At 40.2% G+C, this 13,903-nt stretch overlaps 1 protein-coding gene across 2 annotated transcripts in view; it reads right to left on the reverse strand.

Moving 5' to 3' along the window:
• Positions 1-13,903, reverse strand: part of CPA6 (carboxypeptidase A6) — a 541,372-nt gene that overhangs the window by 63,291 nt on the left and 464,178 nt on the right. For both annotated transcript variants that reach the window (XM_019453228.2, XM_019453227.2), the window contains 3 exons: positions 13,106-13,220; positions 10,790-10,891; positions 8,410-8,514 (listed from right to left, as the gene is read on the reverse strand). In XM_019453228.2, coding sequence (XP_019308773.1) covers positions 8,410-8,514; positions 10,790-10,891; positions 13,106-13,220 — 322 coding nt within the window. The remainder of the gene's footprint in view (positions 1-8,409; positions 8,515-10,789; positions 10,892-13,105; positions 13,221-13,903) is intronic.

The following is a 13,903-nucleotide window of genomic DNA, read 5'->3' on the forward strand; positions in this document are numbered from 1 at the left end:
AGCTTGTAGTTTGTCTTTTTTGTCCTCTTAAGAGGGTCTTTCACACAGTACAAATCTATAATTTTGATTAAGTTTGATGTCCAATTTATCAACTTTTCCTTTATGGAACATGCTTTTGATGTCAAATCTAAGGACTCTTTACCCTAGCTTTACACCCTGGAGATTTTTTCCTTTTTCCTGAAAGTTTTATAGCTTTACATTTCAGTCAGTGATTAGTTTTGAGTTAAGTTTTGCATAAAGTATGAGACTTAGATTGTAGTTTATTTGCCTATGGAAGCCCACTTTCTCCAGCACCATTTATTGAAAAGGCTCTCTCTCCTCCATTGCATTGCTTTTCACTTGTCAAAAATCTGTTGGTCTATTTCTGGATCCTTTATTCTCTTCCATTTATCTCAGTCTATTTCTTCACCAACACCACACATTTTTGATTATTGTAGCTATGTATCTTGAAATTGGGTAGAATGATTCTTTTGGTTTTATTCTCTGGATTTTGTATTCTTTTTCTATGTTTTTAAGGTGAGAGCTTAGGTTGTTTTGAGACTTTTCCTAATGTATGCATTGAATGCTATAAATTTCCGTCTCCATGGCTTTAGCTGGGTCCCACCAACTTTAATATGTTACATTTTCATTCAGTTCAATGTATTTTTTAAAACTTAACTTGAGATTGTATCTTTGATCCATGGATAATGTAGAAGAATGTTATCTTCCAAGTGTTTGGATGTTCCTGTTATCTTTCCCCTTTTGATATCTAGTTTGATTTCATTGTGGTCAGAGAACAGTCTGCATGATTTTCATTCTTTTAAATTTGCTGAGGTCTGTTCTTTGACCCAGAATATATTCCTTGAATATTTGGAACATAGGCACTTGAAAATAATGTGCACTCTGCTGTTGGTGGGCAGAGCGATTTATAAATGTTGTTTAGATCCTGTTGGTTGATGGTGTTGTTGAGTTTATGTCTTTATTGATTTTCTAATGATTTCTCTGTACATTGGGTGGACTTGTATTGGGGGAGTGGACTCAGTCACAGTGGGTGGGGTGTCATGTCTTTGTGAGTTTACTCCAGGAGTGCTACCAGATTCTCTCAGTGAAGATCTGAGACAAATCTCCTCATCGTTTGAGTAAGAAGAGGAAAAACAAGTTTTGAAATTCACCAGAGTATCCTGTTCTTCTTAATAAGGCCTGCCTTGAGGGTAATCTAGTTAACCTGAGCCTAACCTGGTGGGGTTTTACCCAAGCATAACTGACCTAGGAAAGAGGAACACCCCACTCTGCCTACCCTCACTGTCTTGCTCTCTTGTCCTGCCTGACAGAAATGACTGGGAGCATGCAGGAGGTTACAACCCTCGGGGCTCGGGGGCAGTGGAGACAAGACTGATGGGGGCTAAGAATGCCTCCCTGCCACATACCCAACAGGCTACTACAGGCCTGTCATTTAAGGCAGTGCCTTATACCCAGTACATCATGCCTGGTTCACAAGTAAAAATTTTAAGGCAGACTCAGAGGCAAAAAACAGTTTGCATAGCCACAGAAAGCATGAGAACCAGTCTCAAACACACATAGATGTTGGAATTCTAAGACCAGGATATAAAACAATGATGATTAATATGCTCAGGTTTCTAGAGGATAAAATAGCATGCAAGGACAGATTGACAATGTTAGAAGAGAGATGGGAATTCTAGAAAAGAATGAAAAAAAATGCTAAAGTAAAAAAAAAAAACATGTAACATTGTGAACAACGAACTTGATAGGTTCATTAGTGGACTGCACACAGCTGAGGACAGAATTAGGGAACTTGTACTGGAGAGAGATCAATAGGAATTTCTCAAAGTAAAAAGGAAAGAGGGGGAGGGAGGGAGAGAGAGAGGGAAAGAAGGAAAACCAGAGCAGAACTAAGAACTGTGGGACAATATTAAAGGTGTGACACATTTGCAATGGAATACCAGGCGAAGAAAGAGGAACAAGATTAGAAGAAATAATGGCTATGAATTAAAAGAAAAAAGGACATTAAGTAATAGGTCCAGGAGGTTCAGAGAACACCAAGCACAATAAACACCAGAAAATCTGTACATGGAGGGAGTCTTGCTCCAATTGGAACAGCATGTGACTCTTGATCTCGGTGTCATGAGTTTGAGCCCCACATTAGGTGTAGAAGTACTTAAATAAACTAAAAAGGATCTGTACATAGGAATATCATCAACTGCTTGAAATTAAAGAACAGCAAAAAGGGAACAGGGTCCACTGGGGAAAACCACTCACCTACACAGGAACACAGATGGGACTACAAAAAGACTTCCCTTTAGAAACCATGCAACCAAGGATTGGAGTGGAATAAAAAAGCCACCAAATTAAAAACCTGTAGCCTCTGAAGTTATCCTTCAAAAGTTAAGGAGAAATGAAGACTCGCACAGATCAAAAGTTAAGGTATTGCTGGTACATCTGCCATGCAAAAAGTATAAAAAAATTTCTTCAGGGTGAAGGAAAATGATATAGGCCACCTCCATAGACACTCACCTACTTCCATGAATACATGGATTTAATGAGAAAAACAGGCTCCACTGAACATCCACGAAAATCTCTGACCCTGCCAGTTGTATTGCTTCCTTGTGTGTTGTTACAAGTGGATATCTACTCTCTTGGTTCGTACCTCTGGGGACACCCTTCAGTCTGGTACCCCTGTCCCCACCCACCCATTGACAAAAGACCAGGACAGAGGGAGCCTCAGAGGGAGGAGGTCTCTGGGACCAGGTTTCTGTGAATGGGGGGAATGAGCCTCAATCAGGGATGGGTGCCCCTATGCCTGAGATATGTGCAGAGGAGAGAAATGGTATGGCCCTGCCATAACCCTCTAGAGGTGCTGACTGAGGCCCAGCTCCAGGCTGGAATCAGCCTGTCCACTTCCCCCATGCACTGTGTAAAATAGTCTCCCTTTCTGTCCACCAAACAAGCAAAGGAAGGCAGTAGGGTCTTCTAGAACTTGGGCACGCCCTCCCTCAGTCCAACTGATGTCAGTCCTGGTTGCCAGGCACTGGTTTGTGTTGGAGATGGAACCCTCCTTGGGGTTCTAAGCAGTTACTTGTGGCCCATAGGACACTGGTGCTGGGAGGCAGAGCCACAAGGCCCTTTGGAGCCAGCTGGTGGCCACTGAAATGTCTCCCCAGCTGGTCCTGGAGCAGCTGTGGGCTGCCTTGCTGGTGATGTATGAAAGTATGCCACACATGCCAGGAGACTCTGGGTTTCTCTGGGTGATCCTCATATGCACTGCAGTGATGGTGTTCATAGTAAAGAGTGGACACAGTTTAAGAAGAGGAGAGGGGCTTCTTAGGAGGCAATATGCCCAGAATGAAGCATCTGGGAAAGGTGTGGAGGAGACAGGACTAAAGGCACAAGCCCGTGAAGCTCTCACACCACCTGGGTGGGAGGCCAGTCCTCTCCCATTACAACCCTTGCTCTGGCTGCCCTGAAGGATAAATCTCAGCTGGTTTTCAGAGGAGGACACTGTGCAACTGCTGAAGGAAATTCAAAAAAGCCAGCCCGTAAGACCTTCTCAACTAACTGATGAAAATCCCATCTTGGGAGCATCACAGGAAGATAGAGAACCTTGTGGGAGGAAAATAACAGAAGGCTCAAATGATAGCCCTGATCTGCATGGAAGTCTAGCCCTCCTGGTCCAGAAAACTGGCAGCTGAGGCAGAGAGTGCAGGACAAGGCAGAGGAGGAAGGAAGGCCAGAGCTTCCCAATCCAGAAGTACACCAGGATGCCAGTGAGGATGGGAGCCACTTCAAGACCGTAGGCCAGACCATGCTGAAGTTGCTGCATGTGCTGGAGCTCATTAGACATCACATAGAAGGTTGGGGCTCAGGACAGGGGGGGAGGAGAGTGGAAAATGGTGATGGCTCCATTCACCTGTCAGCAGTCCATCAGAAAATCCATGGCCATGCCACTGTGCCTTGGGCAGGTGTCATGTGGAGAACAAGTTGTCCAGAGAACTGATGGAGGAAAATCAGAGGATTGCGAAGCTCAGAGGACAAATAACAAGCCTCCAAGCTGAGGAAGTGTCTTTTCACATTGAAAATGCCTACCTGGAAAGTGAGATTCAGAAGTTCCAGCTGAAGCTCAAAATAAAGCTTGAGATGTGGGAAGAGCACATCCTGCATCTGGAGAGAAACTCGGCAGAAGAGAAAACACACCTCTTGGAAATGGAGAAGCAACTTCCCAAGGTGTACAGGAGCCTGAATGCCACCCGTCAAACCCTCAACCTCTACAAGAAGATGGCCGAGGACCTGGGCAGAGAATTTCAGAGAACCCCCTCCTCCTTCTATGAGGTCTTTCTGGGTGAGGAGAGGGATCACAAGAGCTGGAGGGTGGCTCTGACAGTGGAGAGAGAGCTCTACCAGCTGAGGACAGAAATCCATTGCCTCAGGCAGAGGCTGGCCCAGTTAGGTCCACAGTCCAGCCTGTCCCACAGGGATAAGCTGCCTCTGCTCATGCTCTTCTGCCCCCAGCCTCCCACTTCCTTTGAGGGTGGGGGCTCCCCTACATCTCCAGGAACCCCAGGAGAGTATGTGCTGGGAGGGCTCTGAGGCCTGGGATCACCTGCAGGTCTGACTCAGCTTCCAAGCAGCCATCAACACCTACAACCACAGCACAACCACACCTGTGCTTCTCCCTCAAGCCATACCCATTGTTCCTTTTAGTTCAGATCCACCCTATTATTTAACTGATACTACATAGTTCTTAGACAAGTTCCCTATAGCAGTATGACTGAGGTAGTATTTTTCAATAAATGTTAAATATAAAAAATAAAATAAAAACACCAAATTACTGATACTACTAGTACTGAGAGTTGATTTTATTAAGTGATTATATGCCAAGTGCTCTATTAATTCTTTTACGTGTATTATATCATTTAATTTTCCCAATAACCCATTATTGGTCACGTATTATTATTACTGAGGTTCCGAGAGGTTAAACAACTTGCCCCAAGATCACACAGCTAGTAAACTGCAGAGCTGGCATTCCAATCCAGGGTTGTCTAACTACTAACTGGTGTGTAAGTAACTTCTATGCAATATGCTATTCTATAAGGATCCCAGAAGGGCTTGATAAATTTTGTCCTAGTTCACATTTGAGTAAGGATGCAAATATTATAGTGGTAGCTGTGGGGAAAGTCCCACCAAAGTATGGTGGGCAGCCTCTAAGGGGTCTCCAGTGATTTGCATGTTTGGTATTCATATTCTTGTATAATCACCATGCCCCCCCCCCACCCCACTTTGAATATGGTCTGGTACTACTGACTCACTTCTAATTAACAGAATAGGGCAAACGCGATAGAATTAGTTTACAAAGTTAGTTTACAAAGAGGTTAGTTTACAAAGAGGCTGTTTTGCTCTCCCTCACTCTCTCATCTACCCTGAAGGAAGCCAGGTGGTGTATTGTGAGCTGCATTATGGAGAGGCCCACGTGGCAAGGAATGAACGTCTATTACTAATAGCCCTGGAGGACCTCTGGCTGCTAGCAGCCATGTGAGTGAGCTCAAAAACAGATCTCCCCCCACAAGCCTCGAGATGACTGAAGATCCAGCTGACATCTTGACTGCAGCCTGTGAGAGACCCTGAGCCAGAGGTACATGGCTAGTCACACCAGAATGGCTGACCCACAGAAACTGTCAGGTTATAAATGCGGTTTTAAGCTGTGCAGTTTGGGGAAAGCATTCAAGAAAGACAGAAAACAAAACAACGAACCCAAACTTTTGGCTTCTGATACCACTCCCTCTCAAGGGATTGAAATTCCAGAGAAATCAAGAGATGGTAGAATCTAGTAGATTGGGGTAAAAATTGTAAGAAAAGTGGACCTCTGTTCTGTTCACCATGTCTCTCTGAGAGGACATCATCTCACTTGACCCTCATATGCCAACAACCTGCAAATACAGGAGAAGACAACTGGCAGTGTGTCATGAGTCAGCCGAGAGAGGGCTGGACACAGCATCCGAGAGCCTCCTAGAAGGCAAAGAGCAAGCTCAGAAGTTCCCTGGTACCCCTAGAGAAGGCAAGGAAATGGGATGAGTTGAGAGCCTGGGACTTGGTCATGGGACTTCTGTGGTAGAGGGGAGGTGGCCTGTGAAAGAGACACTACCTGGAGCCCCTTCTTGGACCAGCAGCCTCCTGCTTATTTTGGGAGGCTGAGAATTTAATAAGGGACTGAATTAGTGTATAAGAGACGATGTTCTAATGCTTAGCATATTTAAAGTTATTTAAATCATTGACATCCCCTTTCCCTTAGTCCCCACTATCGCCATTAGTGGGAATGGTGGCTTCAAAGCAAGATGAGAACATCTCCTATAAGCCTGTAATGTGTAAATGTCAGTGCACAACAGTCACTGCTACCACCTTAGCAGCCCCACTGCTTTCACAAGGACACAGGGACAAGTGACACCTAAGGCTTCTTTTCCCAGTTTCTGGTTACTGCCCTGACTCGGATGGGATATTTAAGTGATTAAGTGGAGGAGCAGGTGGATGGCCATGAAGAAGAGTGAGAGGGGCATGGAAAGGGTAGCAGAGACATGGGAATTGCTAGACCCCCATGGTTTGAAGATGACCTGGTGAAAGAGGGATGAAGCTTTTCCTTACTCATCTTTGGTGAAATGGAGCCTAGACTTAATTGATGCTTCTTGCTCTTGCTCCAAAATCAACTACCCTCGATTGATCATCATTCTATATACCTCATCTTTTTTCTGTGGTTAAACTGTCCTCCTCCTCTTTGGAAACTTAGCTTGGGTTACGGGGCTGCCACATATGGCTCTACAGATTGTGCACTGAAAAAATCCAGGTGGTACCATTTATACCCAATGAGATGACTTGACAGGTCATCTCCCAAAAATCTTTCCACATCATTATTAGTGGATTCTCATTATTCCCATTAACAAATATTTGAAGATTAAATGCCAGGTGCTGTTCTAGGTTCCAAGGACTTAGCAATGAACAGGATAGAGTTTCTGCCATTGGCAGTGGTACAGGAAGAGACAGACCATAACCACATGAACAAATAAGTAAGCACATGTGAGGGTAAGGTAAATTGGGAGATACATTCTTATGTTCTTCAATAATACACAGGACCACAGTTTATAAACAATAGATGTTCTATATGTAACCATGTTTCCTCCTTTCCCTTTTGAAACGTAAGGCAGCAGACAATATGTTGTATGTACTAACAATGGGTATTTACTACAAGTTAATAGAGTTAATCCTTATTAGACTTTATATTTGTCCTACCAGGATATTTTAAGAAAATATGAATTCTTTAATACACTTAGTGGGAATAGTTAAAATTTTTTTATTATATCTTATTTATAAAATTAAATAAACTTATGTGGGTTTGGTAGTGGCAGAGAGGCAGATTTTACAAATTTAGTAAATCTTTGACATTTGTGAGGGACATTTTCCCAAGACTAGGAGTGTTCTCAAAATCACAAACCTCAGCAGGGCACATAATTTTCCCACAAAATACTGTGAAATAGAAGTAAAATATTTAAAGACCTTTTGTATTCTTAATGGTTCCCTATACACACAGGGCTAAAGAAATTTGTAGGGTTATTTTCTAGCTTAGAACCTTTATTTCCTTAGACTTTTTCACTTTTATTACCAGTACTAGTGGTTGATTTTCTTTTTAGAGTTTTAAAAATTACTAGTAAGTGTAAAAATAACCTTGAAAGTCATTGCATTCTTGATGATGGATAGAAAATTTCAAAACATATATCAAGATGTTGGTCCATGAGTTTGGCCCATGCATGAGATAGAGACCCACCTGATACACTAGCATCAGAGGACTTATGATTTAAATGAAGCCTTTGGATAATAAGAAATCACTATGAATCTTCAATCACTAGAGTTGCTGAAAAGCACTAAAACTGAACACAAAATCCACAGATGCCAAAGGTCTTTGGGATTACATTGCAGATCCATAGCAGGAGAGCAAAATGCAATCGCTTGCTCATCCCTTTATTGCTAAAGTATATGTGACATCATTGTGATAAGTGATGTAGACTTTTCCAACTTGGATAGTGTATGAGAAACTTCTCTGAAGCACCATAAATTGGATGTTTATCTTTTTGCAACATATCAGCTACCTGGCTAGTTTCTAATTTGTTTACGAATTCTTAAGTGCTCTGAAACTGATTCTTTCTCTTTAATGAGTGTTGGCAACTCCAACCTCTAAGGGCAGAGGTGAGGATAAACTGAGCCAGGTTATGAGAGGTCTTCAGAAACATGAAAGTGACCGAGCAAAATCAAGGTGTTATTACTCAATCAGGTATTGCTGGCTTCCAGTTGCTGGTTTTGCTCCTTGAACTGAATAAAAACACATTCGAAGCATCGATTAGCTAAAATGGACATTGTATAAAGGGTTTAACTTACTTCTTTTACAAACCACTGACAAAAGGCAGGACCAATCCATTCTCTTGCATGAATACCACAGTCTATCCAGACAGCTCTTTTGTAAGTTCGTGATCTTCTGCCCAGCTGAAAACAAGAGTGTTCATAGTAACCAAGTCAGGCTTTTATTTTTAGATTCACTGAAAAGCATAATTTAATAAGGTTTCAGAATAGTTCTTCACTATAGTTTGATTAATTAGGTAACTCACAAAAAAGATAAAGAGATTTCCTATCTTTCCAGAAGTGCAGGCTTGTTTATGCAGAAACCATGACTTTATTGCCTGAATTACCAATCAAATAACTGGAAAATACACAAAAAGGGCAATCCCTTAAATAGGCTTGCTTCTCCTTTAATATAATTTGTGACTGTTAAGTAAAATGCTAAATTCCCCTTCCTCCCAAGCATTCTAAAACAATCAGCTTCAAAATCCCAAGGAATATTTCTTTAAGTAATAACTATGTTTTATAGGTGGACAAAGTCAAATTTTATTACAACACAAAATGGAAAAGCAAAACAATTTGATTTGTAGAATCAAATGACAGATTTTTCTTTATAATCTTATTATATCAATATTACTTAAGTGTGGTTTCTAACTTAGTAATAAATAGGTAGCTATTAACATTATTTCATAGGGAATCTAGTTTTCATTCATTACTTTACTCAACTAACACTTCAGGAAATCCTTTGGGGATATTGTTCTTGACACTGGAGATTCAAAGAAGAAAAGACAAGGAATTTATATGCTGGTAGGGAGGGCAGACATGGGAACAATTAACCATTATGATGTGAAGATGCATAAGTTGCTTAGGGAACATGGGAGGTGTTACGTATAATTTTCTTGGGGAGTAGGAGAAGGCTTTTCAGACAAGAAACACTTAAGTACTTGAGTAAGACTTGGAGCTGGTCCAGAAGACAAGTTAGAAGAAAGCATCTCAAGCTTGGAAGAGAATCTGGGAACATCCTCTTTGAAGAATCAGCTTTTGGGGTATGAGTAAGAAATGGCAGGTGGACACAGAAGTGTATGCGTATGTGAAAGAGAGACACAGAGGAATGGACACAAGCACACTAACAGCAGTGATGGATGACAGTATGAGACGGGAGAGGATGGGGACTTGAAAGAAAGTTCAGTACTGAGGCCCTTACTGCAATAGTACAGGGAGAAGAGATCCAGAGATAAATTATGGCAACAGCAGGGAAGACAGAGGAGGAATTGGAGCAGATCCAAAAGATACCTAGAAGAAAAAATCGTCAGTTCTTGGTGGTAGATTTAAAGGAAGTGGTGAAAATAAGGCAGAGGAATTTAGGATGATGCTCATGTTTCTTAACTGCAACCACAGCAATGCCATTGTGAGCTTGAAGTAGTTTTGTGAATATTCAGATGAGAAGGTCAAGTAGGCAATGGAATATGAATGTAAAAGTCCAGAAGGTGGACTTCACTGAATATGGAATGATTATTGAGACCATAGGGTGGATGTGTTCATCTAGAAAGGTTGGTGGAGGGACAGCACATCTGAGCATGGAGCCCTAGGATGAACAGAACCCACTGGAAGGGCAGGAGGAGAAGAGCCAGTGAATGACCCACTGAATGGTCAGAGAGACAGGAAGAGAACCAATTAGGAGTCATTGCTGATCTCATCAAGACAAGTTTTAGAGGAGCTTTGGGGCCAAAGGCCAGTGAGTCTGAATGGGAAGTGAAGAAATAGAGACAGTGATATAGGGAAATCTTTTTTTTTAAGCTTTTCTTTCTTTCTTTCTTTCTTTCTTTCTTTCTTTCTTTCTTTCTTTCGAGAGTGTTCACGTGAGCAGGGGAGGAGCAGAAAGAGTGGGAGAGAGAGAGAGAATTCTAAATGGACTCTGCACTGTCAGTGCAGAACCAGATGTGGGCATGAACTCACAAATAGCGAGATCATGAGCCAAAGTTGGATGCTTAACCAACTGGGCCACCCAGGTGCCCCTATAGGAAATCTTTTTAGATGCTTGGCTGAGAAGGGATGGAGAGCTCTGGGTCAGTAGCTGAAAGAGAATGCAGGGTCAACAGCTGGGAAGAATGCATACCTGCTCACAAATTTATGTAGTTTTTCACTGGTTCACCTTGAGTAGCACCAGCTCACAAATAATTTTGAAGGCCATTGTTTTTAAGGGCATCAGTAACTCTGAATATGCCAGAAACAGCATTCTCTGGAATACTCAATGGTAAAAATTAAATATGGCCCAAAAATCTAAGGGAAATTTTTTCTTAAATTAAAACGATGTTAAGTATGAGACCCCGTGAAACACCATTTCTTTTCTTTTCCCCATAAGTCAAACGTGAAAAGGATGAATGTTTAATAAATATTTATTTTGTTAATAATTTATTTTTACCTTTAAAACAAAAAGAGACCTTCCCTCATATGATTTTCCAATAGAGAACACATGAATGAGGCCTGAATGAGTTTTATTCAGATGATGCATCCAATTTTGAATCTAAAATCAGATAAATAAAAACCATGTCAGACTTTCACAATTATGGAGCCTTCAGAGAACAAAAGCTAACAAAAGGCAATAATAGGTCTCAGAACTCAAAGGACATACATGACTATAAAGTTGAACAAAAATCAATTTTGTGTTTTTAATTTTCTTCAAGATACTTAAGACTATATTTTATTTTCTGTCTTTACAAATAGTAGCTTCATGTCTTTATATTGTTCCCCTTTTAGAGCATACCTTCTACTACCATTTGTCATTAATATCTTGATGGCAGAGATTTACAGAAAATTAATCAATGTGTTCTGGGTTCTTTTCAAGATAAAAGTTTATTTCCATTTTCCCCCTAAGTACTTAAGAGGAAAAGAAATAAATCATCTTCATGAAAACCATCCAAACTACTTGAAAGTGTCTATCAAAGTCCTATATATTGCAATTTGTCACTGAACAGAAGATGCTAAGAAAAAGGCATTGTCTTCTGCATTTAAAGGTTATCTAAGCCATCAGAGGGTATTTTTTGAATAATTTCCCTAAGAACAGTGATAGATTTGCATTGATCCAGTCACACACACTTATCTGTCATCAGGAGAAGGAATATTTGAGATGGATGAATAAGGCACTTAGAAATATGGATGACATTTCTGACTTAAAAGCTTTACTACGAATAAGGAAATCACACTGAAGTGTCCCGCTGTTCCATGATGTGCAAGAGAATCTGTGCTGAAAAAGCAGATTTTGAGAAGTATCATTTTCTTTCCTTTCTATTCTTATTGAGTCTAATGAGGATATATATATATATATATATATATATATATATATATATATATATCTTGTGTGTGTATATATATATGTATATGTATGTACATATCTACATAGATATAGTTTTAAAATTTGACTTTTTTCTAGTGCATGTTATAGCACTTCTGTGTTCCAAGTTATCTAAAACTTCCATTGCTTCTAATTTCAAGCTTCTAAAATACATGTTGAAACAAGAAACATGTGAAAATAATTTTGAAAAGAATAATTTTGAAAAGAACTATCAGGAGGACCAAAAATCCTCCTAAGAATATAACAGGATCTCATTAATTCTGTGTTTGACATTCCTTTGCTCAATTCAGGGGAAGCATGGAAAATGTGTGTACTTATTAATTTATTCATTCTGTCATCAGCTACCTATTTGGAGGTCTCTATTTGCTTGCCACTATGGATATAGTGGTGAACAAGAAAGTAATGGCCTGTCCTGGGTGGCTCAGTCGGATAAACGTCCGACTTCAGCTCAGGTCATGATCTCACAGTTTGTGAGTTCCAGCCTCTCATCGGGCTCTGGGCTGACAGTGTGGAGCCTGGAGCCTGCTTTGGAATCTGTGTCTCTCTCTCTCTCCCTGCCCCTCCACCACTCATGTTTGCTCTCTCGCTCTCTCTTTCAAAAATAAATAAACATTAAAAAAAATTTTTAAAAATGCATTTAAGAAATGGCCTGTCCTCATGAAACTTGCTTTGGAACTTGAGGACGACTAAGGCATTAATCAAATAATCCTAAAATTATGTGTATAAAAACTATGATAGATATTCTATCCATGTGCTGTGGGTACATGTAATAAGCTGGGGTTGGAGCTGGGGAGTTCTAATTCAATCTGGGAAAATAGAAATAGCCATCTTTTTGCTTGATCTGATATTGAAGGAGTAACTATTGTCCAGGTGAAATAGTCAAAGATGTGGTTGTGGGAATGAAGTTGCTATAGAATAAATACTAGGAAGAGTAAATAACATGTTAAAAGGCCCTGAGTTTCCACAAATGAAGCCTGGCCTGTGGGAGGTCCCAACCTGTTCAGACGCTGTGGGGCGAGCATCAAAATTCATTCCATCCCTCAACCAAATCATTGCCTTCAAACTCTGACTAGATCTACCTTCCATGCTTTTTTAGTTAAGGTTTTCACAACTGCAATTATAGCAACATTCCCTCGCTTTTACATTGCACTTCCATGTCCTCTGTGGGGTGGGTTGGGTAAAGCAAATGAAATTCAAATTATTTTGCCACTTTTTTTTAAAGGCTTAATAAAGGGATGATTGAACTGAGGTGGCTAGACAATATAAGAGCTATATGTATTCTTCATATAGCCCCTGCCTCTGTCTTTATGCTTCTCTCCCAATCATTAGACCTGAATGATAAAAATGCACTTATTAAAAAGAATGAAAGTTCCCTTGATTACATACTTCTTCTAAGGAGTGATAAACTTCATAATTATATCCAGAAAGGTATCTTCGATTTCTCTGGGTTCGCAAACTGCTTGCCTTTTCCAGTGTTTTCTGAAGATCTTCTATGAGGATCCTGGATTTGAAATGATAGACATGATGAAAATTGAATGGAGAGCATATAAAAATCAGGCAATATCAAAAGAAAATCATGCATCAGTGAAAAAGAATATAGCAAATAATGACATTTCTAAAAATACCAAATGTTGGGAAAGTACTCTCTTTTGGGAAATAGAAACTGTTAAATTGGGTAATGAAAATCTAAAATTAAAGAAGATGGTCTCAAATAATAATAATTACTACCATTTATTGAGCAGCTACAAGAACCGAATGATGGGTATGGGCATTTACATTTATTGAATACCTACTTAGGCACCGTGCTATGTATTTTACGTACACGAGCTTAGTTAACAAACCTATAAGGTAAATTTTACTCTTAAATTTTACAAATGGGGAAAATGAGCCTCAAAAGGGTCAAGAACTTGCCAATATCATCTGCTAGTGAGAACAGAGCTAGAGTTTGAGCTTGGGATGTGAACCTGGATTCTAGTCTTTAGACTCTAAGCGCAGTGTGACATTAGGAACACCAAAAGAAGACAAGGCAACACAATATGAACAGTTTTCAAAGGTTTAAAAAAAATGTTTAAATTTTTGCAAAATTGAGTTGGGGTATATTGGGTTTGCATTATTTTAAGAGTGGACAGACCTTCTAAAAATAAACAAGTGAAACTTGTTTCCACTCAAGATAAGAGCAATTCC

Source organism: Panthera pardus, unplaced genomic scaffold, assembly GCF_024362965.1.
Source record: "Panthera pardus isolate Hobbes unplaced genomic scaffold, ASM2436296v1 HiC_scaffold_7, whole genome shotgun sequence".
Taxonomy (NCBI): Eukaryota; Metazoa; Chordata; class Mammalia; order Carnivora; family Felidae; genus Panthera; species Panthera pardus.